Here is a 27,416-nt window from a genome sequence, read left to right as displayed (position 1 = left end):
CGCCAGCGGCGCGCGTGAGGGGGCGGGCACGGCCGCGCCCCCCCTGGCGGCCGGGAGGACCCACGGCAGCCTTTAGGATGATGGCACCGAGGCCTCCCCCCCTAAAAAAACCCCAAAAAAAAGGAGGCGGAAGCGACAGGCTCTGTCTAGTATTTTATTAGATTTCGTTTCCAATATGCCTGTATTGGAAGATTTAGGAGACAAAAAAGGCACAAACTCACATTTAAAGAAACGACGAGATAATCTAACCCATTCTACGAAGTGTGTGTCGCCAAAGGAAAAGAGCGCGGAGAACCCCTCGGGACGTGGCGGGATGAACCCAGAGGGCTGCGGGATATGAGGGGCGAGCGGCCCTGTCAGCAAACCAGCCTGAGCCAGGCTGGGCCGAGGGGGCTGCCCCTGGAGCCCCAAACCCAGCGGGCGTGGATGGCAGTGGCGATCCCAGCGCATCCAGCCGCTCTGGATGGGATCCCGCCGGGAGCCGGCAGGTCCGGGGGTTCTCGCCAAAGCTGATGGAAGATACGGCACGGGAACGCTGCATGATCTTTGCTATGCTCACTAGCAGGAACCAAGCGTCGAGACTGAAGGGTCTTTACAGGATTTGTCTATCCAAAGGCTGAGGGATGTTTTCACTTAGGATCAAATTGGAAGGATGGAAAACAAAGGGCAGGGAGCAGAGGGGGAGTATTCAGGCTGAAGGTCCTGCAGTCCCCCCCCTCCCCCCGCCTCCCTCCAAGTTTTTCCACTAATCAGGAAAGCTTTGTGTAAAAGCTCTTACTCTGAAATCAGAGGATCAAAAAAAGGATTGCAATGGTGGAATGTTACAATCTGCTTCCACAGCGATTAGTGTCATCAGATGGAAAGCCTCTTGGATAACACAAACTGAAAGAACAAGTGTGCTATGTGTATTCTCAGGTTGCCCTCAAGTGTAAGAATCCCTCAAAACATAGCCAACAAACATGAACAGGAGTCAGTGCATAAATTCTCTGTTAAAAATACTTCAAACTGAAAGGACTCTAACTGGGGCCTACACTCCTAGAATACTTCTGGAACAGCTATACAACATGTCATGAAACATCCTGGTCCCAAATAGCCTCAAAGATTAAAATTTAGTTTCTTTACCTATTTTACAATAAACTTGTTTTACTTCTGCCTGGTGAGATTGCTAAAACCCCTCAAACCCCACCCCAACCCCGCAGAACCGTCTGAGGTCACTGAGAAGAGCCTGCCAGAGTTACTGGTACAATTCAGAGCTTATTGCACTTAGACATGAGTAAGGCAAAATAACAAACTAAAAATAAAGGGATAAACTGCCCCCTCCCCAGAAACCAATGCCATCCTCTCCCTCCAGAGCATTCCCATCTTCTCTCACACTGAAAACAGCTCTGATCCCAGCACAGCCTTGTTCAGCAGGGCATGGGATCATTTCAGGATCTCCTGCTTGCACGAGTGGGAAGGGCTGGAGGAGTCAGTGTATTGCAGAATGCTAAAAAGACTCCTCAAAAGTGGTGATACACCCACGAGTGTTTGGCATTCAGAGTTTCACGTTAGTGCTGCCAAACACAGAAGTGGAAAATAAAGTTATTACCGTAATAAATAAAAAGGTCTTTGTTCATCAAAACGAGTGTTAAAGGAGAGAAAAATTTGAACTGAGTAGGGAATGCAACTAGCATAGAAGACTGTGTAACTAATTATGTACAAGTTAACTTTTAGGCCAAGGACAATCTGCAAGGAAGATGAGAAGCCTTCATTCCTATGACCACCAAGGGCAGAAAAAAAGACCCCCCAGGAACCAATTGCACCGGTGCATTGAGAGAAAATATGTCAACTGGGAGAAAAAAGGGACTATAAAGACAAAAAGGTCAAAGGGGGAAGGTGCGCCGTGGCAGAGCAGAAGCTCCCCAGCCGCCCAGCGCTGTTCTTTTGGTTAATACCGCTTGCTTAATAAATTCTTGTTAATTAATTTATCTATAATTAGCCTCCCCAATCGAATTTGTCCATAACAACTACTACTAGGGGAGGGAAAAAAATCAAGCATTGGGCCTTGGGGATAAGCAAAGAAGTAGGATTTTTTTTTCCTCATATGTATTGAAGAAAGCAGCATTTCCTTGATTCTGTTCTGCTGAGTTGATTGTCTAAAGCTGATACCAACATAAGGATAGTTACAGTAAATACTTCATTACATAACGAGAGCTCTTTACATTAACAGTATCCTCTATGATTTATAATAACCAACAGATATCCTAGAAAACTGCAGGTCTTTATAAGTAGTTTTTCTTACAGCACAAAAGGAGATACTTTAGTCAGTCTTGCAATGGGAAGAATATTATTGCTGAGCAGAACCACCACCCCAGGCACCTGGATATAACCAGATGCCAACACCTCTCTTGCACACCAGCCTTTGCAACATTCCAAATTGTCCAGGGAGAATCACATCGTTATTATTAGTCAAAACCATTCTAGCTTTATAAGTTATGGGAAGTCTTAATAAAGAACCAGGAAGTTGCAACATGTGTCAAGAAAGATTCTGTAAGACTGACACACACAGCTGGAGGACAACAGAGCTACATGGGCCAGAGAGACCCTTAAAATGGAAAATCAACAGGTAAGTGCTGAATGCCCCAGTACAGGGCCTGACTGTAGCTTCTGGACAGTCTTTAATTCATGTTTGTTAAGACAGAACAAAGTAATGCCCTGCAGAAGCCACAAATCCCAACTCACCACAAACCAAGAACCCACTGGCTGCTCCTCATTTTGTACTCAGGTTACCTGCCGTTAAATATCTCCCTCTGGGAGCAAGGGTGAGAGCAGAACATTTTGTGGAAGAGTTTTGCACTTTTAAATATGGACTATTTTCCTCTCCAAACAGACATTCAAAGAACATTGAAGGGCTGGGCAGAAACAAAGGTGGCAGCTTATCCCACTTGGAAAAAAAAAACCAAAAAACAAACCAAAACAAAAAAATTCTAAGTCACCACATCACAAGACTATTTGAGCTAAAAATGTCACTTGGAAATCAAACAGGGCCACATGGAAATTGGTCTGAACACAATGAAAAAAAGAGGAGGGAGGAGTTGTAAATACAGCGATCTCTAAGTCACACGCCCCGAGGAGGGAACTCCTTGGGATACACGTGCTAACACTGGAGTGCTTAGTACCAGACTGTCTATTTGCTCACAATATTAAGGGGCATCTAGAATTAGCTATGGGAGGTTTAAAATCGCCTGCCAGTTGGACAGAGAAAGGCTTGATCCAGAGATGGTCCGTCAGTCGAGGGTGTGGATTCCCTGGGCCTTCCTGATGACTGTCTTGCAAACTGAAACAAAGAGACAACAGGGAAACGTTTCAGGATGGCTTTGGAAGAGCAGTGTGCCAAGGGAGGTGTCAGACAACCTTGAGAGAGCAAATGTGAGTCACGCCGTCGCCAGGCAGACAATGCAGGGTTACACTGCAGCACTGATCCGCAGGAAATGGGAGAGAAGAAAATCAAGTGGTTGAAGCTGCATTCAAAAATTAAAATATTTCTATCAAAAGACACTCCCTCTTCTCCTCGTGTTCCCCACATACCACCAAATAACCAGGAGATAACAGAGGGCAAACAGAAGTAAACAGTGAGTATTCCAGGAGGATGTGGTTCTGCCCCACCCCATTCCTTCCAAGGATGGCATTTTACTGCCCTAATAACCTGTTCTTGCTAATATAAATGGACAATCCCTTCTTTCTCCTTGCTTTCTTACCTCTCTAACACTAGACAACATTTTTGCAGTGTCTAAGAAAAATTTGGCAAAACCAGCCCTCAAACTGATGACATATTTAACAGAATAGAAAGAAAACAAGTCAAAAGCTTTAAAATGGTCATTGCTGCTTCTCCTGCAATGCCCAGGTGTTACTCCAAGCCTTGGCCCATCAGTAAATACTAATAACAAGCAATGGAAAAAACAAATTCCTCACAAAATGCTTGGAATTCTCAATTTTCAACTGTATTCTAAGTATTTGCATGTCTAACTTACTTTTTTGAGACTGACAAAAGCTTCTCTGCAAGTCATGGGAAGTAGCATATGCATTACAGAAATAATAGCAGTAAACTACAGAATATTCTAACACATTTCTTAGGCTTTTCACTCAGACTTTTCTTTAGAATAGTCTGAAATGAGGCAGTAAACCTTGCTCATCAAGCTGTCAGTGAAATGAGTTTACTATAAAAACAATCAATAGCACAGATTTCCCTGTCAGAAGCTATGAACAGGATCATTTCTCACACAAATGTTGAGGGTTTTAAACCAAATAGAGCAATACAGATTTTTTGTCAAATCTCTTGATACCTACAGTGCACAAGGAAGGAGTCATATTAGTCATCTGCAGCCGACATTCCTTTCACTGGGTCTTTTTCTCTCATCTGAAAGAGGAAAGAATTGTTCAAGTACTGATTCTCGTGTGTGTTATCTCAAAATTTATCAGTATGGAACACCTCCTGTGTGTAAGACATCGATTATATCTCAGCACCTCAAATCAGTGATTATGAAATGCACATACAGGCATCATTTCTGGTTAAAGTGTGGGCTGGCAACAGATTTGGAACTATTATCCAAAGGGCAAGAGTGTACATGAAGCTATAATGAAATATCCTGGGGCATGAAGGGAGAGAAGGCTGCAGGGCAGGACACAAACCACAGAACAAGGTTCTCATTATTACCAAATTTGTGTTTCTCAGAGTAAGAATGCTGTTACATACCCCCACTACCTGCTTATGGTAATTAGAGCTAAAAAAACCTTTTACTCAACAGGTTTCTGGCAACTAATGAGGATAAAATCGACCATTCAGCTTTGAGTAAAACCAAACAGAAGATATTGAGGCAGTAAATGAATCATTGCCACTCAGCCCCTCATTACCTGTGGGTCAATACATTTACTGGCTCAACAACAAACAGAAGGAGAATTCTATAATGATTAGGAGGAGATGCCAGCACGATGGACTCATGGCCAATCATTCAAAGCACACACAGCATGACCTAAATAGCAGGAGCACAATTCACACCATGCCCTGACAATGCAGCAGCCTTTCCTCTCTGCTGTGCTGGAGAGAAGCAGTTTTTCACACAACCCACACCTGCCCTGCTTTGCCACTGACCTCATCCAGCTGTCTCTTGGTCTCCTCCTCCATCCTACGGATGTCCTCCATAGTCAGATCAACCCACTTATCCAGCCAGCAAAAGAGCTGCCGGTGGAAGTTTGTGAAGAGCCTCTTTTCTTGCTGCAAAAGGAGGAATAAAACACAAACCAGCTTAGTCACAGGGCAATTACCATGGAGCTCACAGCATTGTAACAATTTTCAGAGATGTGTAGAATCAGCTCCCTCGCCCACCTTTCCATCTAGCTGCCACAATTGGAAACTGGAGATAGCTAATTTTTATTCTTTTATCAGAATATCTAATCTAGAGCCTTGAATCCCCAGAGAAATGCCTTTTTTTTTTCTCCCCAAACCTAGACAGCAGTCTGCACACTGCACTGAAAGAATTAGTGAATTTCCTTTGATTTGACAGTGTTGTTCTGACTGAATAAAGTGCTCCAAGTTGGGCTTACTTAGAGCATGGAAGTTGGTCTGGAAGTGCAGAAAAAAGGAGAAACAAGTATTTTTTAAACCCTTAACTTGCTAAAAAACTAGAAGTTGGGAAATGTAAAGGGCTGACATGCACCTGTCTTGGTTTTTTTTTCCCTTTTGAAGTGACCTGAAAAATGCCTAAACTTGTTTTTCACAGCTGAAAATCTTCCAGCAGAGGTGACTAATGTGCACAAACTACTCCAGGTTTGGAGCAATTTATTTCCATTTTATAGGAGATAAGCTAGGCAAAATCATTATATTAGATAGGGATATACAATGCCTCTTGGAAAGACTTCATTAAGGAAGGACACTTCAGTTTGACCAATTATGGTTTCATATCTCATCAAAAGCAGCTTGAATACTTTGATGCAAACCTGTAGATACTCATAAATAGAAAGAGATTGAAGACACTGCTTTATTCAGAGGTTTTTTTGGAGGCATTTGAAATCCTGCAGCACCATGGTCATTCCGCCTTGGAGCTACCTTTAGATTGTATCACCAGAGAATTGCTTTTGCAGAAGGAGCTCTGTGGTTTATCAATATTAACCACTGAGAAGTCTCTGTGATCTGGAGGCACAGGAGTTATATGAACACAGCCCTGCCTGGAAAACCACACCACCATTCCCAGGTGTAGCATCCTGCTGCAGCTCATGGATTAGACTCTGCCACAAAAAAGCTCTTTTCAAAATACCATTTATGTTTTAAGTTAATCAAGTTTCCCACCATCTGCTTATTTTTTAACACAGGTTTTTACAGCAGCAGACTAGGAGAGGAAAATGTGAGGAAAATGAGCTCCAGGACTTGTCAGAAAGATCCTCAGCTGATCAGGAACAAATAGCTGGAGCCATCTCCCCACAAACATGTTTTGCCCTTACACAATGTAATTCCAGTATAAATGCATCACAAACTAACAATGAAGACACTGCAATTCTGATTTATTAAACAACACAAACCAGACAATTTACCTTCACACATTAGAGTGAAAATGTTCAACAGCCACTTAACAGAACAATCAGCCAGCCCTGCCCTTGGATTAGCACCAAATTGAACCCAGTTTTAACTGAGAGCAGAATTTCAGGCAGAGCCATTGCCTGTACAGCAGGTGGGTGATGAAATGTACCCCATTTCCACATCTTTCCCCATCACAGACCTTACCTTCTGTATAAAGTTCTCCACTTTATTTTGCAGACCCCACCACTTGAACTTGACTGTTACCAGCTTGTAAGCACACATGTATGGACAATCTGACTGCTTCCCCAGGTCCTTCTGCAAAAACACAAAGATATTCACATTAAGCCCCTAGCCAAGTGTCTCCAGAAAAGCAGCTCCTTCAGTCCTGACTATGAAGTCTTCCCACAATTCCCCACAATCCTCTTGCATCGTTACACCCTCCTTATATTTTATTGACAAGTTTTGTCACACCTTTGCTCACCCTTTTTCAAAGCATGATGAAACTAGACCCTGGTTTCCTTCACAGGTGGCTTTCCCTCCATTCTGAGAACAGACTATTCCTTTCCTCTGTTGTCCACTTTTTCTTCCATTAAAATTATGTCTTTCAGCATCTTCACTGTTATACCACGGCTACTTTGCTTCCTTAAAAGTCTCTTGATAAAGTCCCTACCTAAAACATTTTGGAATTAGATTATATCATCTGAGTCATGATTATAAAGTCTTAAAGAAAACTCCATAAGGTTTCCTATTTCCCACTACATGACCCATAACCACTCTTCCCAAATGAATCATATCAACCTCAGCTTTTGCCAAGTTTTCCTGCTAGAAATCAGACTTGCACACCAATAGCTCCCCAAATTCCACCCAAGGTCCCTTTTAAATACTGGTATTGTATCTGCACTTGTAATGTCTTCAGATTCCAAGGATTTCAGTGAAAGGTTAAACATTGCTGGTCATTATTCAGCTATCTCATACTTGAATTCTCTTGGGTGAACCCTTGGGCTGAGTACCAGACAGCTCTAGAGATTTCCTGGAACTCATTCTCTTTGTGCCAAGCTCTTTCAATTTCTTTTAAAATCAGAACAGATTCAGGACTGAGTTCTGCATTTCCTTCTGCAGAAGGGATTCCAGTGTTCTCCAGATGTATCTTTGGCTCCAAGCCCCAGTATCTGTCCTAATACAGTTCCTGAACTCATCAATACAAACCTTCCAGTTGGGACCCAGAGGTCCACGTCCAGTCTTGACAGATTTAAACCTTGCTGGATCTTCTTCTGCCTTGTAATCCTATCGGACAGACACAAAATTAAACACAAATTATCCTACTGTTTTCCAGCTGTTCTTTCACACAAAGGATTTATTTTCCTGGGCCAAGACTAACCTCTGCTTTATCAAGAACTACTGTTTTCAGACCTGACCTTAGGTCAGACACTCTCCAAGGAAATGTATCTACCCACTGTGTTGTGTCCTAGAGCTATATAAAAGTGTAACAAACTGATGTGACCTTTGTAAGGCTATCAGAAGTTCTGTAGGATATGTTTCCTGTGGCCACTTGCTCTTTGGGAGTTAAACACTGCTGTTACAGAAAGCAGCTGTGCTATCTAGGATTTTTCACAGCACTGTATCAGTGTGATGCTCACATGCTGCTCACTAGAAGAAAAGTAGAGTCAGACTCACAGTACTACCATTAAAATGGTATAAAATACTGTCTGAAAGTCAGGAAACTCAACCAACATTCCATTTTTATACAGTTGATTTTTCTTCCCAGTAAAGAAACACCACTTTCTTTCTCACAGTAACTGGAGTGATTCTTAGAATCAAGTATTGGCTACACCATTTTCAGACACACTTGTGAAGTATCAAAAAGGGGGATGTTTAGGAGACATCCTGTATGGAAAGGGGAGTGCCATTTCCTGCTACTCAAGCACTTCAGTCAGCTGCACTGCTGAAGAAATACACTGTTACATGCACGGGCAACACATTTTACAGGCAGTGCTGACAGTTTTTAAAAGAGCCTTCCCTCTGGCTCGCATGAGCAGCTTTAAGGAAGGCCTTTCCTCCTCTGGCCAACCTCTCACTTTGTGCTGCTGCCTGTGACCATCCCTGGAAGCACAGTTTGTCCATGATCCCCTCTTTTAGCACAAGGCCTCTCCCCAGGGAGCTGTTACCCACCTACCATACCTTGGGGAGTACTTGGCTCCGATCAGCAATGTCTATATAAATGGCTTCTACACTCTTCCATACCTCTGGCTCCAGTTTATGCACCTGCAGGGAAACAACAACACTCAAGGAGCTGCTTCAGTGACACAACACTCCCAGCCTAAGAAAATATAAAGCCAGATGGAAATGCAGACACCCAGTGCTCCCCTTCCCACCTGCAGAGAGGTAAGCACACAGTTGGGAGAGTTTCTAAAGAAGCAAAGGTGCTCACACAGAACAAGTGTTTAGGGGTCAATTTGATTCAGCTTATGTGAGAAGCCAACAGAAGGGAGTCTGCCTTGGTAGTGAGACAAACGTTTGAAATGCAGAAACGTGGTGAATAGACAGCTCCACACAGCACTTCTCTAACCCAGCACAGAAAGCTGCACTGTGGCATTAAAGAGATGAGTAAAACACACAACACAAGTACTCACATTCTCTTGTGTTCCGAGATCTGATTTATGCCAGGTTTCAATTTTGATCAGGAAGTCATCCTTCATATACTCATTCTGTCATCAAAATAAAGCTTCTTGTTATTCTAGGATATATAATTATTTAAGACAAATATATAATTTGTCTTCTTATTACAGAGATAAGCATTAGAAGAGTCAGCTCAAAGAACTAATTCAAAGAATGAACTTTCCATTTGACTGAGGTCCAATTTAGAGAATTTCAGAATTACTTGCAACCAGATCATCGCTTTCAGCAAAATTGATTGATCATTAATTACTTAGGATAAAATAAACCACAAGCTGTTCACAAAAAAACCACATAAATTCTATTGTTATAGTAAAACATTTGGAGTTTATAAACAGCTTTTTCTTTAAAGGACAATATCTGCCACTCTATTTAGAGTTTAGAAGGGGTAACATAAGTTAGCTAGGCAGAAACTGTCTTTCCACAGAGATCATTGAGCTAGCACTGAGTACATATTTTGATGCAAGTCTTCAAATTAATAACAATATTAAACTGATGTGCTGAGAGCTTTTGACACTGAAAGGGAAGGGACAAGAAGCACAGTTCTGCCAAGTAAGCAAAAAACTTTCCATTTCTCACTATTACTGTGGGTAGCAAAGGACTCCCAAAGGTAACCCTATCCTCCCTCAGGGGAGCAGAAACAAAAGCACAAGCGAGTGAAACACTCAGCATGCAGAAAGGAAATATCAAATTCAGAAGAGATTAATCAAGGGGACAGCATGGCAGGAGCTAACTGGCTTTTACTCAGTTTACCCAAGCAAGGGCTTGTTCCCATTTGTAAAGCTGGGCTTTGTCACATGGATACACCACACTTGGTACAGGCAGTTAATCTATGTGATCTTACAATGATAAAAGCTAAAGAGTCTTTAGCTCAGGTTAAAGAGCTTCTTCTACCCAGAACACTTCATTTCAGACATTATTCCAGAGATTATCAGTAAAAGCAATACTTACTGTAATAACTGGTCCAAGGAATCAACACATGGAAAGAAAGAGACACAGTACTTTAGTGAGAAAAGACTGCACAGCAACCACTGCCCTCCTCCCACTCTCAGCCAAATCGGACAGCTCCAGCTTCCCAGGTACCTCTGAGGGAAAAGACATGGAAGTTGATAAAACCCAGCTAACTTCACCCCTTCTCCTCTGGAAATTCTCAGAGAAACCCAGAGGAGCAGCAATTAATTATGCACTGCCACTTGTGTTCCCTGGCCTGCTGCCAGCTGGATGAGAAGATGGAATAAGTATGTTCAGCTGACAGCATTTTACCAATCCTTTCTCAGCTTGCAGATAAGGAGCCTCTCCATAGTTCCAAAGGAAACCCATGCTGGATTCCAGGCCAGTGCAGCCCTGCCTGGAGTAACCAGACCCTCTGCATCTCTGCTGCTCGTGGTAACTGAACTCCCTGGACACCAAGGCTCAATTATTCAATGCAGAAAAGCAATTAAAGATCCTGTAACATTCAGCATCTGCTCTACCTGAGCAATTCTACTCAAGCAGAAGGAAGTCTGAAGCTGGAGGTGAAGTTTGCTGGTCTGTTCTGAAGTCTGACTTCAGGGTTTGACTAAGAAGCAATTTGGTTTTAAAGTTATTGTAATAATTTTTGAGTTTCCAACCCAGCATACTGCAGTTACCATCCCAAATCACCTATCATGCACATCCAGCTGCCTTAATTACCCACTGCTGGGCTTGGACATTTCTAAACCCCTAGCATGTGAAAATTGCTTTTTACAGCAATTTTACAGAAAGCAAATTATTTAGATTGGCATATTGAGCTGGAGAAGAGAACAAGAAAGCAAGCTGAGGCTAATTTTTCAAAGGCTGAACTTCATCTCAAAGAACATTTCATTATTTCTGCAAGAAGGAAATGGGGGTTTTTCCTGCTAGTCCAACAAAATAAACCAGCAATAATTATAAACCAGGGCCTTCCCACTTCACCATGACTGTGTGCTGTGACTGTGCAGCTGCCTCAAAACAGGTTCCTTCACCTCCTTAACTTCTTCCCTGTGGGGAAGACTCCTCATTTGTAAAGAAACAAATTAATCTCTTCAGAAATGCCCACTGAAACTTCAGTGTTCAGCTTGCTACAAATTAGGACCTGTTTATTGAGGCATTACAGCAGCAACTCCTACATGTTTCAACTGCAGTTATAACTTCTCAGTTTCTTGACATTTGGCCACAGGCCATGGTTACACTCAGTGTGGAACACACATCAAATTGCATTTCTAAAAACATTTAAGCAACATTAATATTTAAGTCAGACTGCAGAGAAGAACACTGTTCCCCTTGGCACCAGCCCATAGGTACAACTATTAGACAATCCTCACTTCATTTTTACTGCAGAAGTTGTGAAACCATACAATAAAAACAACCTCACAGCTTATACTCTCAAAGGAACTAAGCAAGGCTTCCATTCAAAGTACATAAAAACAACATATTACAGCACAAGGAAGTGTGCAGAACTGCAGAAAGTTATAAGCTAAGCATTTAAATTCTCTCAATCTCCAGTACTACTTTGACAATGGCCAATAATATGTATATTAATTGAGCTTCTCAGAGGAGATTAGGGAAATGTAAGAAGGATGCAGACATATAATTAAAAAAAAGAAGACCACGAGGCACAACTAAGCAAAAGCACTGCTTTATTGCAGTTTAGAAGGCTCTGTGAACAAGCAAGCTCCAGGGACAGCACAGCAACACCACCTAGGACAGGAGGGCACAGGCAAAAGCACCAGCAACTCCTACACTCAGGTTTAGTTCCTGCTGGGTCCCTGGCTCTTAAATTTCAGATTCTAGTGAGAGGGCTGAAATCCTGGCTGCTCTAAGCCAGCACAGCATTTTCTGCTACCCAAAGATTCACAGCAGGGCATCCAAGTCTCCCCACACCTGACCAAAACACCCAAGTGCATCCAAAGGAAAATGGTAACGCCCAAGGCAGCCCCACAACACATCCATGGGTTCTCACATCCATGGGGTCTCTCTTCACATCCATGGGTTCTCTCTGCCATATCCATGGGTTTCTACATCCAAGGGTTCCCTCTCACATCCGTGGGTTCTCATATCCAAGGGTTCTCACATCCATGGGTTCTCTCATCCATGGGTTCTCTCTCACATCTATGGGATCTCACATTCATGAGTTCTCTCTCTCAGATCCATGGGTTCCCACAACCACAGGTTCTCTCTCTCACATCCATGGGTTCTCCCTCTCACATCCATAGGTTCTCTCTCTCACATCCATAGGTTCTCTCTCTCACATCCATAGGTTCTCTCTCTCACATCCATGGGTTCTCCCTTCCTGCCCAATCCCAGCCAAAGGAAGGTTTCAGCAACTTTTCCAAGCTCCTCTTGCTTCATGTCAGGCTGGCAGATTCTCTAAACAGATTTATCAGCCTCCGCATCAAAACTGCCTTCTGCTCCAACCCCCACAACAAAGCACTTTTTATCTCATATTATGTTGCTGTTTATTGCAGCTGAAGAGGTTTTTTTGGCTTTGTTATCATTACTAGCATATTAAAATCTGACATTTCTTTGATTGTGTTGAAAAGTCTTGTACTTGATTTTAGTATCTCATTCTTCAGTAGAATTTTATTCATGTGTAACTGAAGGATAAGCAGCTTAAGAATAACAAAAGAAGTAACTCCATACCTTTGTTTCAGAAATTGGTGGAGAAGGAAAAGAGGAGGTGGAGGATACAGCCAGGCATTTAAATCAGCTCAGTGGGCTTAACATGGAAATAAACTAGATATTTACTAACTAATTTAAGTAACATGCAGCAAGAAAACTGCATAAAGCTTAAAAAGGTTGTGAACAACTTTGTTTCCACGTCTTCTGTGAGACAATAAAAATTTATTCTAAAGCTGATGGCAGTATCTGAATTTTGTATTTGAAATATCCATTCCACTAGACTGCTGCATGTAATTTCACAGACTGAAATAACACTATCCTCTCCCACTGCAGAGCTTTTTCCTTCTTTAAGACACTTCATTGAAAATTCACTTAAGTAAATTGTCAAAAAAGGGGGGTTTTATATATTGAGTTTCAAGAACAGTTGGAATTTTTAAGTGTTTCATTCCCATAGCAACTGTACCACTACCAACTAGCAGAAAATGTATCCTTCAGAGATACAAACAGCACAAAATGCTGCCAAAAACACTAGATAAGTTTGGAGGCAAAGTCAAATTTTCAGTTTACAGCAGTGAAAACCAGAGAAGCTGTAGTGGTTAAACACCGTGGCTGGTAACTTGAGTAAGTAAATACTAACCACTCCTGTAGAAAATAGATTTGACATTATTTCAGCACTTTACACAGCTCCCAGAGCCTCACCCCTGCTTTTACAGATGGATTCACTTCAACTGCAGCATTCTCTGTTCAACCCTCCCTGACCTCAGATCCTGCAAGTGAGCAAATACCCATCACTTAACACTTGTTCCCTTCACCTGCACTAAGCAAGAGTGCCTGAGATCTGCCCTGTTCCCCTTTTTTCCACTTCCACTTCCCAACCATGTTCCACTTTTTCCACCTGGCTATGCTGCACTTGAGCACATAAAATCACCCCTCATGTATTTATTTCATTAGTGTTACACAGCTATTCCTTTAGGAAGACTAACAGATATTTCTTGGTCTGTTTTTTTCCTCCCATAGAGGAAGGTCACTCATAGGAGCACATCAGACAAAGGCAGTTCTTTTAACTCCCTCAGCACTGTATTTTGCTTTTCTTGACCACACAAAGGGCTTAGAGAACAGAAATTCAAGTTTTGAGAGCTGAAACAGCTTCTCTACTGGTTGCATCTTTCCTTATACCCTCCCTTACCTTTTTTCCCCTCTGCCCTGAGAAAACAAAAAGGGAGAACCCAGAGTCCTTCCTCAGGCACTCACCAGTTCTGCAGTAGGGATAGGCATTCCATGCTTTTTCATGTATATTCAGAGCTCCTTCAGGGGCCAGCATTCTCACAAATGTTGGCACTTTGCTGCAGAATTTGGAAATAGGAAGAAAGGCATTAATAAGGACTATATGTAAAGAGAACTGAGACAGGCAGGACATCACCTGGGATGCAAACACTAGAGATTCTCACAGTTCTGGAATTGGTAGGACTCTCCCCAACCCCATTATGGTGTTTTCCAGAAATGCTAAATCAGACATGTTAATATAAATCTTCTTTACGTAATGAAAGACAAAACAAATGGAAAAAAATAGGCTGAAAACAGGAGGAAATCTAGATGTTTTGTTCTTTAGCCAAATTCAAGTATGAAAATACTGGGTGGCAGGATCAGACTTGCTTTGAAAAGCTCAAAGCCAGATTTTCTTGGGACAACAGCCACGTTTACAGGGGAGGGTGGGTGTCCCAGTGATGTTCACTCCCAGGTGCTGTTATGTTCCTGCCTTCTCCATCTTTCAGCCTTTACATAATCTGTGATTTACAGTTGCTGCAACCCCTCTGGTTCCTCTTGCCCAACTCTGGGAATGAATTGGTTCCCATACCTCTGTAAGTGGTAGATCTTATGTGTGTACTGCCCACGCTCTCCATCTCTCTCGTAGGGTTCATTCACCAGGACCTCCACTCCTTCACCTCCACCAGTTTCATTTTTACTGGCTTCTGCCACGGAATACAGCTGCCCTACTTGGTACTGGAGAAGTTAAAGACACATTATTACCATGGCTATAATTCAGCTGAAGTAATAACTTTGCCAGAAGAAGCCAAGGACAAATTTACTACCTGGGGAGAGGGCAGAGAAAAGGACATCCACTTGTATGGGCAGATAAGCAGCTCTTTTAATTTCATTTGAGATAGAAAGCTTGAGTGGTAGTTAGGAGGAAATCACTGCCAGTAAGACATTTACCTTTAACCCTTCAATCTCAAGCTCCAAAGCAACAGAGAACCAGGAGAAAGTAGGAAAGATGAAAGGAGCATCAGGAAGTAAGAAAACACAGATGACCTCAGGGATACTGTAGGAAAATCCATTGGGTTTTACCCATTTTGAGTGACACACAGCTGTCCCCAAAAAATTTAGAATAAGGCACTGCCAGTCCTGAATCAATGAGCACACAGTGCAGCATCCAGAAGAGTCCCAAAGAAATTAATCAAGCTTTTTTACAAAATGCAGGGGAAAGGGGAAGAGAGTGAAAAACTTCATAAGGGCTACAGAAGATAAAGGGTACTTGCACCAGATTTAAGTGCTCCAAGAAAAAAACTTGTTAAATGTGCACAGCTTAGGAGCCCTGAGGGTCAAAGATGAGCATCCCCCATGTGTAGTTCAAACAACTGAGTAGGAAGCTTGAAGTAAAGAGGGGATTTTAATTCTGAATTCATTATCTAATGAAATAACCGAGTCAGTGTGCCAAATGACCAGTTGATCTGTCCTGTCACTGCTCCCACTAGTATTTTTCCTATGATCTTTGGTTTGAGTTGTGTTGTTTTTTTCTCTCTATCACAGTTCCTCTTAGCCACAAGCTTAAATCACTACCAGGGAGAGCACAGAATTTCAACACATAGTAAAATTCTTACCCTAAAATCATTTCTCAGTCTCTTACAGGCATTCACTTGGCAGCATTATTTCCCAGAAATCATTTAAAGTACTTAATACTACACAATTTATTTTGTAAGAGGCATTCACAAATGTTTCTCAGGACAGAACAGAGGAAAAACCAAGAAAATAAACAAAAGAGAACATTCTCCTCTGCAGAAGATGTAAAGATTAATATACTCTGGCCTCTTGTAGCTGAAAAAGGGGATGCAGACCTCAAAAGAAGCATAATCAAATGAAGAAAATTCACACAGGTCTCTCTGAAGCAAAAATAGATGAGCACAGTTTGAGGATGAAGAAGTTAAACCACTGACTTAAAAGGAAGAGTTCTAACTTAGCAGAGTTAAGTCTTCAGAACTCATAAGTGAGCAAAACAGCAACTGTTGCCAAAGGCAACAGTAAAGGGATGCAATCTGAAAGGGTAAACCACAAAGTGTTTGGCACTAGAAGTGCAATGATAAAAAAAAAAAAAAAAAAAAAAAAAACTTTCCAAAAATTCCATAACATAACTACAAAGCAATGCAACACTGTTCAGGCCATCTTCCTTTTCCACAGCATAAGGCTCTGCATCAGAAACAGGAATAGCACTTCTGAAAGCCAGCCGGGAAAAGTGAAATACTGCTCAGATCTGAGAACCCAGAAATACTTCACTGGGCTGGAACATCTTCTGCAACGAAGGAAAATTTCTACAGTCATTAAATTTTGTTGTCAGAGCATCCAAAATAACAACAGTACCCAAAGCTCTCTTTGTGCCATCTGGTGCCAACAAAGGCCTGCTGGAAGAATAGATGGAAGCCAGAGTAACAAGGCAAGGTGTCCTGGCCTCAGCTCATGTGGGGCAGAACAAAAATCAGATCATTTTCAAGCTAAGAGCAGCAGCTCTGCTGGATCTCTCCAGAAGGTCCTGGCCCAGGTTACATGAGCAGCTCTCACTTGGCTGGACAGTTCCTGCACTGTCTCAGCAGGTTGGGTTTCAGTCTGGATTTTGGGCTGCAATACAAGTCTCTGACCTCTGACATTTCATACACCACACTGCTTTCCTTATGATTCCCTACATATGATCCACACAAAGCAGAACACTCGCCTCCCTCCAGATGAGCAAAACATGACAGTTGTGAAACCTTAGAAGCAAAGTTGCTTTAGAAAATAAGAGCCACACAAATACTCATAGAACAGAGTTTATTCTGAGTTTGGTAAGTACAGGATTACAGGGGAGGACTGAATGGCTTTGACTGCTTTGCAACAAGTCCCAGGACAGAGCTCCAGAAGCACAAACTAATTCCTCTTAGTAACAGCCTCTTATTCATTCTTTCTCCCTTTCAAATACTTGGGTCAAAGTTCAGACACTAAGAAGATAAACCCTTTGGTTTAACATCTCCACCATTTAAACTTCCCTGTTATTTCTGAGCCTTTAATCGCATTGATAAGAGAGGAAAAGGCCCAAATAAAACTGTCCCAATGAGAAAATCCCACATCATTCTCCCTGAAAAGGTAAACAGAGAGAAAGATTTTGGCTCTAGGAATCTGAACTTCAGACAGACCTGAGAGCACCAAAAAACTCCTCTATAGGAAGTCATCCCTCTTGCTCTGTGCCAAACATCTCTTAACAGCTGAGAGAATATCTTCATTGCACCAAACTTCCTCCAGCAGGCCTGATCTCAACACAACCATCTTCAAGAGCAGTTGTTTTCCTGAAAGCTGCTTTGAATGCAGTTAATAAGATTCCTGTGTGTTTGGCAAGCTCCTTGCCATGTGAAAGGAACAAAGAGGCAGCACAGAATGTGTACACACAGCTCTAATCCATACCAGCATTTCAGTGGCAGCTGGCACAGACACCCACACGAGTCCATGCTCCCCAAGCTGGCACCTGATGCTGGTCAGGGAATGGGAGCAAAGCCTGGCACCCAACACTCAACAAGGAGATTCCCTTTGCTCCCCACAGTGGGACAAGGGATAAACCAACACAGCAGTGCAGCTGCAGCCTGCACTTGAGCAGGACCATGTTTTGGCAGGATTTCCATGTAGAAGACAGACTGCTACAGTCTAACTCCTACATGCCAGCTCTCGAATTTTAGTCATCACCAGGACTTCTCTTGCACTGTTTGGTTCCCAGCCTGACTAACTAAGCAGCACTGAGCTCTGTGTTGATTAAGTCACAGCTCTCCAATGCCTTCCTGATCACTAGTTTTCTCTTGAATTCCATACTACTGGTTAAGATCCATTTGCTAAGGGTGGAGACTGAATCCCTGGTATACCACAAAACCTCACAAAAGATTCCCTCAACCCTTTCATGACATCTCAAAGTTACAATTAATTTCATTCCCTATCGTATACATTGGCATCAGACTTTTGCCAACAATCTGCACACCCAGAAGGTGTGAACTCTTAAGCCTTTTGAGCAAAAATCAGCCATATAAAAATGAAATCAGAAGTCCTCCTGCTAGCCAGAGTTGCTTCATGAACAGCTACACAGTCAGGAGCAATAATAAGTCTCCAGAGCCCTGTCTAAGAATTTTGTACACAAGGAAATCCTTGAAAGCAATGAAGGTTTAACAGCTGGTTTGTAGAACAGACAGCAGTGCAGTGACCAAGTGATGCACAGATGTGTCAGCATCTTTGCACACAGGAAGGGGGATGAGGCAATAAACACAGCAGCAGTCATCCTCTGAGTCAACACTGGAAATAACCTTTTTTCTTAAGCACACCCAGCTACACAGGCAAAACTAAGTGAACTTTAGAACCCTATCTGCTCAGGGAACTGGCTCCTGAAATCTGCCCTATCATAGGAAAAACACCAGACCTTGGAAAGGGACATCACTCATGGGACACGGTGACAAATGTGCAAGTTTGGGGAGAAATTTGATTTGGACAGGTTGGGGGTTTCTCCACAAGGCAAGCACTGGACCCCGAGTAGAGCAATACACCTCCTGAAACAGATAATCCCAGGGCAGCCACACAAGGAGTTTGCCAGAGACTGATAGATGTATCTACAGCTCAAACCCTCAGTTTTCCACATAGGCAGTTTACACACGAGGCTCTGAACAGCCAGGGAGGAACAAGAGCACAGCCAGGGACTCGTTTTAACTGGATGAAGGCTAATCCCAGTATCAGAGAACTTAGGAAAACCCTGTGTTGGGTTCCATCCAGTCTAACCCCCTCAAAGAAACCATCTGTGTGCTGATGCTTTGACTTTTTATTTACACTGCTTGACACCAAGGAGCCATATCACTACAAGGCAGGGTTCCTGTCATTCAGGAAAGTCCTTTCTGTCCATTGAGCTCAAGCAACCTGCCACTTACCCACAGCTTTCTCTAACCTGAAAGTTTGCATCCTTTGCTTACTTGATAAAGCTGATCATGTTACTCCTTCCTTTGTCAAGCTCTTGCTCTTGTGAGTGGTGCTCAGGCACAATAAAAGATCCAAACTTCCCTACTCTCATACTTCAGTCTGACTTCTGTTAAAATTGCTGGAAACAGATTCATGCAGAAAGCATAAAAACTACAGATAGGGAGCAAGCAACAAACAGAATTTCTAGCATTAACAACCTTGTTCTTGCACTAACATAGAACACAGATCTAAACCCACTCTCTGATCAGAGTTCTGGGCTTTCTGTCAGCATCTGATACCTGTCACAGCAGACTGAGCCACAAGAACAAGAAACTCAGCTTAGACACTGCTTTTGTTTTTTACTAGCCAATCTGATGGCTGCAGGAATGCACCACATGAAGTTCTAAACTGTGTTCTGTCAAAAGAGTAAGAGTTATAAAAGGGATGTGCTTAAAAAAGTGCTGCCATGAGCCAGCCCACCACTGTTTATGCCACAGTAGCTTCTATATTCAGAGGAAAGAAAAATGAACAAGAGTGCTGTTACCACAGCTCTCCCTAAAAGTAAGAACAAGGCCTTGATCAGAGTTCACAAACCCAAGGCTTACAGCCAAGGATCACAAGGAAAAAATAAAACACATCCAGAAAAAGGAATCTGCTACGGAAGTGCTATAAACTCAGTCATTTCTATTTGTACCTTGTTAGTATAAAGATTAAAAAATTCAAAACATTTATATGGTTAGATTATCTGCAAGAGTGGTGTTCATGCAGGAGGGAGGAAGGAAAGGCAAGCTGAAAATCAGAGGAAACAGGAGGGAAACAGCCACTGAGTCTGCACAGCTATTTCATGGTTGGTGATGAAAAGCACCCTGTCCAATAGAAACTAATCTCTTCTCTCAATTCAGCTTTATCTAAACAATAAGAAAGTTTGCTATATGAAAGAGCTAAATAGCACAGGTCTGAAAAAGTCCTTTTGTTATATGAGCCTCCTATGTCACAAGTAATTCTTAATCTTTGCCTAAGAGTTTAAAACAAAAGAGCTCTAGCAAAACACAGTTTAAAAGGTGACTTAAATTTGTACTAAAGCTTCCCCTTCATGTTAAAAAAATAGAAAAGAACAATAGTGCTAATGAAAAGGAAGCTGCACTTGAAAACAGCCTGACAACTCAAGATTTATAATGAGCATATCTGAAAGTAATTTGTAAGAGAGATGATTGGCACCCTCAGACTTAATACAATTATTTGGTCAAAAATGATGGAGAATGAGTAACAGCTCACAGGGGCTCCTGAAGACAGCTTGCATTTTCCAGTTTTTGTTCATGCTTTGATCACAGGTTTATTTACAGTCCTAAAGCAAGGAAGGAAGAAGCGAAGAACTTACCTCCTCCACAGACACAGGCAGGATAACGCGGCTGCAAGGGAACAGAGAGACAGAAATTAGCAAATATCCCTGCAGCCCCAAAATTCCCACATTCCTCACAGCAATGGCTGCACAGCTCTCCTCTCCCCCCAGAATTTCAGCATCCACCCAGTACTCCTTAGGCCAAAGACTATTTATAGAACAACCTCAAAGAGAACCAGTACATGATGGAGCATAATTGCAACCCTCTCCTAAAATTCTGTAATTCAACTGGTCTGCAAACCCACACAGCATCAACACAGTGGTGATCCCTCTCACTCCATCCTTTCAGCAATCACACCTTATTTCTCATCAAGCTGCTGGGAAGGTTTCTGTGGGCCTCAGCAATTCTGCAGAGATCTGCAATAGCCACAAGGCACTGCACAATTTGCTCACATGTCCCAAAGCAGCAGGAAACAGCAGAGGAAAAGCTTTCTCAGAGCTCACTGCAAAGGAGGGTGCTGCCACTGCTTTAAATGAGTCTTTTTTTTTTTTAATTGTGGTTTCCTGAATGTTTCTTAGAATCAACTGACTGGGTAACACAGCAAAATCTGCTTGAAGTCACACAGATTTTTTTGAAAAGAATCAATTTAAAGCTGACAGAAATACATGCTTGTTAAGGTCTTCTTCAAAACTGGATCTGTGGTTGACTTCTGCTTTCGACAAGGATGATGTCAAACAAGGAACCAAAGCAAGAGACAGATAGGAAATGGATATGGCTACTATGGGCAGAAGAATTCCCAATTCTTTGGGAATTAGTCTCAATGGAACTAGGACACAATCAAGAAAAAAAGCTCTCTGTATTAATAAACTGATTATGAAAAAGCAATAGTGGTGAAAATAGAATTCTTTTTTTACATTTTACCAAAAGAACAAACTCCAATAAGGGCAAAAGATTATAGATTATGCAAGATTACTTGTGAGAGCAACACTTTATGCTGACTGCAAAGTACTGCAGAAAGAACTACTGGAAACTGCAAAAGAAGTTCATTGCCAATTAAAAAAAAAGAATAATGCACTATAGGCACTCATTTTCACCAAACATATGGGGTTAATGAGCCCCAAGTTAGTTATTGCCAATATCTTGTGCCTTTATGGAAAAGCAGCAGGAAACATCAGCTCAATGGCAGTTCAAAAGTAAATCAAATATTAGAAACTGGAACAGCACACAGACACACACACACAAAAAAAAGACAATTATGTCACTAGAATCTCCCACATATCAACATCTTAAATATTGCCCATAGTCTTGGTCACCTTATCTCAAAGAGGATACAGACCAAGTAAAGGAAGTTAAAAAAGATGATTGGAGATGGGAAAATGCTTCTGTGTGAGAAGAAAGCAGCAAAGACTTGGCCTTCCAGCTTGGGAAAAAAAACAGCTAAAAGGCTCAGGTATGGAAGAGATTTAGAGATCATAAATGATGCAAAAAAAAGTGAATGGAGAAGGAACAATGACTGTTTTACAACAGAAAAATCATTAGGCAACAAATTTTAGACCAAATCACTTGTGCTTCTTTACGTCATGTCTACTGAAGACATGGCATTCCTTGCCAAAGATAGGAAGTAAAAGCAATTTTTAAATGGGATTTGATCAATTCATGGAAATCCATGTGCCACTTGCTGGTAGGATAGATTGAACTATAATTGTTTTACTCACTGTTACATATTGTTCCCTGAAAATACCTGCTGAAAGGCAAGAGGGAAGAGAACCAACACCAGTATGGTGTAAGGGAGGATCAAAAAAAGGAAAGAGATTTTCACACGTAGACTTTGCCACTAAGCGTAATTGGATAAAAGTGCAATAAGAATGAAAAGAGGGGCTGGATGATAATTAGAGTGAAAGACCAAGAAATGGGGAAGAAACAATTTCTTTGGAATGGAGTTAGAACATTTTTCTTCAGAAAACCTGGTGTAAAACATTGCTGTAAGCGAATGAAATTTCATTTAGGATTAGAAGACACTAAATCTGAATTGTTATCTTAGAGCTCAGTGGAGAAACAGAAACACAAAGAAGATCAATGGTTTACAGTTTGTTCAGCCCAGCAAACCAAGGAAGTAGGGGTGAAAACCACTTACAGGTAGTTAAGTGATAAAGGAGGAGGGAAAACTCCTCAAGAGGAACTTGAGGAAAACCTTTGCAAGAGCAGCAATGGGAGCAAAGATTCCTAACTTTAGGACAGAACTTGCTCAGTTTATGAGAAATTATATGATGTGATCAGCCTGAAAATGGTGAGGAACATTTAAGATCCCTGTTAGTTTAAAATCTGCCTCAAATGACAGCAAAAGGAAGTACAGCTGCAGGGAAGGTCAGTGGCATTATCGTCACTTCACAGGAAAGGGAAGCGAGTCTCCACACTCTGATTCTCCTCAAGGTCTTCCAAGGCAGTTTAAATCAAAATAAGGACAGCAAGCAAGACTCCAGACAGCATTGACAAACCCTGACACCCAAAAAAATGCAAGCAAATGAACAAAATTCATGCAGCTTATCTGCAGCATGGATGGATAGAAATGCAAGATAAGCCTGAAAGTCTGACAGGACATCAAATCGTTACAGTCATCACTGCACAACCATCAGGACAAGAAGCTGTAGAGAAAGTATGATACAGACTTGGCTGATAATAAAATATGACATCAGGTTTTTGTTATATTGCTCTATTTCTGTATCAGCTCCTAAAATACTTACAGGCATAATAAAACCCATCTGATTTACTAGGGAGAGTGTGACAAGGGGTCACAGAGATGGAAGAATAATCTGCTCAGATGAGATGAAGTTACAGATCATTTAACTTTTTACCACCTATGGTAGGATGGCAGTAATTACCTGCATGCAAACAGAACTAACATAAGTAACAGCAAAGCACTTAAAATAGCCAGCTCACACCAAAACAAGAGGTTTCAACATGCCTTAAACAACTGCTTCCTGGAAGATGAGAATCCATCAAAAACCATCTCAAAGAGGATGTAAATTTGGCATGTAGAACATAAAGAAAATTTAAATCTGAGCCAATACAGTGACACAATTCAGAATGTGCAACTGTCAGAGGTGGTTGGGAAACTCAGAAAGTCAAAAATAAATGTTAACTTGAAAATTCCAGTGGCAACCTTGACTGTCCTTATAGCCACACATCTTACTAAGGGCAAAATAAAGTGAAGAAAAGAGTATAATAGCTACACTAAAAAGGTTTAGTGACCCTTTTGGAAATACAAATGGAAACCTGTAAAAAGAAACCAATGTAGTAATACTGGTCTTTTAACCTTTACTCTTAACATTTACACTTCACGCCTTGTTTCTGAAGTAGGCAGTGTGAAAGACCAGCATGCTGATATGGTGAGGTAAATAATGTTGAGTAAAACTACTTTTGGAAGTGATAGTCACGAAAATGAACTGTTCATACTGTCAGAAATCTGATTCAAAGTACATATGTTCTCACCTTTACATCACAGCTCACTGGTAATGAGCTTTACTGTGGTACAGGGCAAGGAATTGTGAGCAGAAGCATGAAAAAGATACATGATAACCCAGCCAAGGTGCTCTCTAAGAGGGAAAGTAGTAAATCCACAGGAAAATATCAACAAAACAGATGTTGTAGAAGGAATTAATTGTCATTTCACGCACCTGAAACAAAGCACTTAGGCCAGGTTTCTGCCTGCTATCCAGTTTAACACTACAGAAGCTAATGGTGTTTCTGTATTACAAAGAGCAGTTCTGCTGCTACTCCTGAATTCTACACTTCTATTGTTTGGATAAAAATAGCAGGTGTTTAAGGACTGGGAGGGGGAAATTGTTAATCAAATTTAAAGGCAACTACAAGGATCAGTCTAACCCTCAACATAATTTTAATATTTAAATCCACACCATGTTCCATTATCTTGCCAAGTAATTCCTGTAAGGAGGACACAGTCATGTAGGTAAATGTGTCTAAGAGAAGACCTGAAAACCCACTTTACCAGTGGGATCACAGGTATCTTTTGGAAGGGGAGAAAGAAAAAATAAACAGAAGGCCTCTTCCCTCAGCCAAAAGTTTCAAATGATGGAATGCACTTAACAGAGGAATGCACTTGAGTTAACCTTAAGAATTCAGGAAAGAACTATGTGCAGAGTGCACGCAGCTTTGAAGACACCCAGCCAAAGTGCACCGGTCCAAGAGTATATTCCACATTAGCGAGCACAGAGCTGCTGAACCAAGGACTGTGACAAGCAACGTGACTAATGGCTACACACCCTCATGTCCAGCCAGTTCTCCACCCCTTCATCCCCATCAGGACAACCGCAACAGCCTCAGGGTCAGTGAAGAACTCCAAGGTGAGGCTTCCACACACAAAACCATTTTGGAGCTACCTCATTTCTGACATTCTCGGGAGTCCTTCCTCGGAGATTACACAGCCAAAGGCGGGAGGGGACCAAAGCCAGGTTTGACACTTGGCAGCACGCCCCTGCCTCGCTCAGAGCTCCCACAGAAACCGCCGGGACTGAGCCGGCTCCGGCTCGGCCCTCGGCACCCGGCATCACCCGCAGGAGGCCGTGGGGCACCGGCGGAGCCGCAGCGGGGCCGAGCGGCGCCGGGGCCCGCCGGCAGCCGCGGCCCCCGCCCCGCCGTGACCTTCATGCCGCCCCCACCGCCGCCGCGGCCCTCACGGCGCTCCCCGCTCCCTCCCTCCCGCTCCGCGGCCGCACTGCGGGGCAAGGCCGGGCCGCCCACCCGCGGCCGTCACCGCGCCAGGCTCCGGGCGCGGACGGAGGCGAGCGGAGGGGCTCAGGGGGGCCGGGATGGGGGAGCCCCCCGCACTCACTATTCCTTGATCAGCACCATGGCGGTGCCGCCGCGCGCCGCCCGCCCGGGCCAGTGCCGCTGGAGGTGACAGGAGGCGCGTCCCGGAGGCGCTGCGCGGGATGGAGCGAGCCGAGCCGAGCCGAGCCGAGCCGAGCCGAGCGGCGCCGCACCGGGACGGGGGGGCCGGGGCGGTTCGTCTCTGCGGCAACGGCTGCGTCACCTCCGCGCCGCGCGCGGGGCGGGCCCGCCGGGCTCATCCCGCCCCTCACGGGCCCCTCCGCCCCTCACGGGCTCCTCCCGCCCTTCCCGGGCTCCTCCCGCCCCTCGCGGGCTCCTCCCGCCCATCACGGGCTCCTCCGCCCCTCGCGGGCTCATCCCGCCCCTCCCGGGCTCATCCCGCCCCTCACGGGCTCCTCCGCCCCTCGCGGACTCATCCCGCCCCTCACGGGCTCATCCCGCCCCTCGCGGGCTCCTCCGCCCCTCGCGGGCTCCTCCGCCCCTCGCGGGTTCCTCCCGCCCCTCCCGGGCTCCTCCCGCCCCTCCCGGGCTCATCCCGCCCCTCGCGGGTTCCTCCCGCCCCTCGCGGGCTCCTCCCGCTCCTCGCGGGCTCCTCCCGCCCCTCACGGGCTCATCCCGCCCCTCGCGGGCTCATCCCGCCCCTCCCGGGCTCCCTCCGCCCCTCCCGGGCTCATCCCGCCCCTCACGGGCTCATCCCGCCCCTCGCGGGCTCCCTCCGCCCCTCGCGGACTCATCCCGCCCCTCACGGGCTCCTCCGCCCCTCACGGGCTCCTTCGCCCCTCGCGGGCTCCCTCCGCCCCTCGCGGGCTCCTCCGCCCCTCGCGGGCTCCTCCCGCCCCTCACGGGCTCCTCCGCCCCTCGCGGGCTCATCCCGCCCCTCCCGGGCTCCTCCGCCCCTCGCGGGCTCCTCCGCCCCTCGCGGGCTCATCCCGCCCCTCCCGGGCTCCTCCGCCCCTCGCGGGCTCCCTCCGCCCCTCACGGGCTCATCCCGCCCCTCACGGGCTCATCCCGCCCCTCACGGGCTCATCCCGCCCCTCACAGGTTCCTGCCTGGATGGGTGCTGACGTTTTAAACGCGAACGCCTGTGGTATTTTTTGGTTTTGGGTTTTTTTGTTTTTTTTTTTTAGATTCTCTCCTGACGTGTAAGCGCGCGGTGGTGTTTCAGCCACAAGGCTGGGCTTGCCGCAGTCTTCCCAAGCAGTGCCCTCCTGGCAAGCTCTCAGGTTGTTCTGGGTCAACTCATTTTAAACTGCAGCTGCTTCTTTAGGCTCTCTCAAGAGGTGTAAACCGCATGGTTGTTACTTGTTTCAGCTCGGGAGTGGGGTTCCCGAGAAGTCTCCCTCCTGCCACCAGCAGGTTCTCCTTAAATCACAGAATGGTTTTGCCTGGGAGAAACCCCAAGACCCCAAAGTCTTGTTCCACCCCCTGCCATGGCCAGGAACACCTTCCTCTAGACCCGGTGGCTCCAAGCCCTGTCCATCCTTGGACATTTCCAGGAATGGGGCAGCCACAGCTTCTCTGGGCACCCCATTCCAGGGCCTCACAACCCTCACAGAGAAGAATTTCTTCCCAATATCTAACCTAAGTTTCCTTTCTTCCAGTCTGAACTCATTACTCCTTGTCCCATCACTATAGTGCCTGACAAAGAGTCCCTTTCTGCCTCTCCTGTAGCTCCTTCAGATACTGGTAGGTGCTGTGTGGTCTCCACACAACCTTCTCCTCTCCAGGCTGAACTGACCCAAATTTCTCATTATGTCTCAACAGGGGATGTGCTCCAGTATTTTTGTAACTTCGTGGCCCCCCTCTTTTGGGAGGGTGGGGAAGGGGAGTGACGAGTGACCAGGGTATTAACGCAAATAGCCAGGGGATAAGTCAGTGCTACAGTCAGACAGGGTGAGTGGCTTCAGGTTATGGGCTTCACCTTGTCACTAGGTCACGATTTATGGCATTTTCAATGATTGTCATTATTGGATTGGAAAAGTAAACCACCACAGATTTAGCATCACCAAGCTAAGGCATGGATAACTGACACGTGCAGCTTTGCTGTCAACACCTGCACTCTCCTCTAAGGCCACACTCTTCATTTTTCACTATTTAACAGCAGTTCACACTGTATAGCTGAGCTCAATCTCATTCTCAACCTGCCACCTACAGGGTGTGGA

General features: G+C 44.1%; 1 protein-coding gene across 1 annotated transcript; it reads right to left on the bottom strand.

Moving 5' to 3' along the window:
- Positions 1-140: 140 nt before the first annotated feature.
- On the bottom strand, positions 141-25,476 carry PITPNA (phosphatidylinositol transfer protein alpha). Its single transcript, XM_085557422.1, has 12 exons — positions 25,256-25,476; positions 20,445-20,475; positions 14,697-14,842; positions 14,089-14,184; positions 13,799-13,802; positions 9,181-9,255; positions 8,729-8,812; positions 7,757-7,834; positions 6,755-6,865; positions 5,129-5,251; positions 4,327-4,396; positions 141-3,316 (listed from the first exon to the last, which is right to left on the bottom strand). The coding sequence occupies exons 1-11, from the start codon at positions 25,273-25,275 to the stop codon at positions 4,349-4,351; spliced, it is 816 nt and encodes a 271-aa protein (XP_085413548.1). The 5' UTR covers positions 25,276-25,476; the 3' UTR covers positions 141-3,316; positions 4,327-4,348.
- Between the last annotated feature and the right edge of the window lie 1,940 nt (positions 25,477-27,416).

This window comes from Lonchura striata, chromosome 19, assembly GCF_050655825.1.
Source record: "Lonchura striata isolate lonStrDom1 chromosome 19, ASM5065582v1, whole genome shotgun sequence".
NCBI lineage: Eukaryota > Metazoa > Chordata > Aves > Passeriformes > Estrildidae > Lonchura > Lonchura striata.
This window is presented reverse-complemented; position numbering and strand designations above follow the sequence as displayed.

Bases quoted from the DNA above. Each gene is read 5' to 3' on its own strand.
- PITPNA (XM_085557422.1), bottom strand. From the start codon at position 25,275: ATGGTGCTGATCAAGGAATA. The intron at 7,835-8,728 runs GTATGGTAGGTG...TCTGTCCGATAG, and splicing joins GGAGCCAAGTACTCCCCAAG to GATTACAAGGCAGAAGAAGA. The intron at 6,866-7,756 runs GTTTGTATTGAT...GTGTTTTTGCAG, and splicing joins CTCTGGGTCCCAACTGGAAG to AAGGACCTGGGGAAGCAGTC.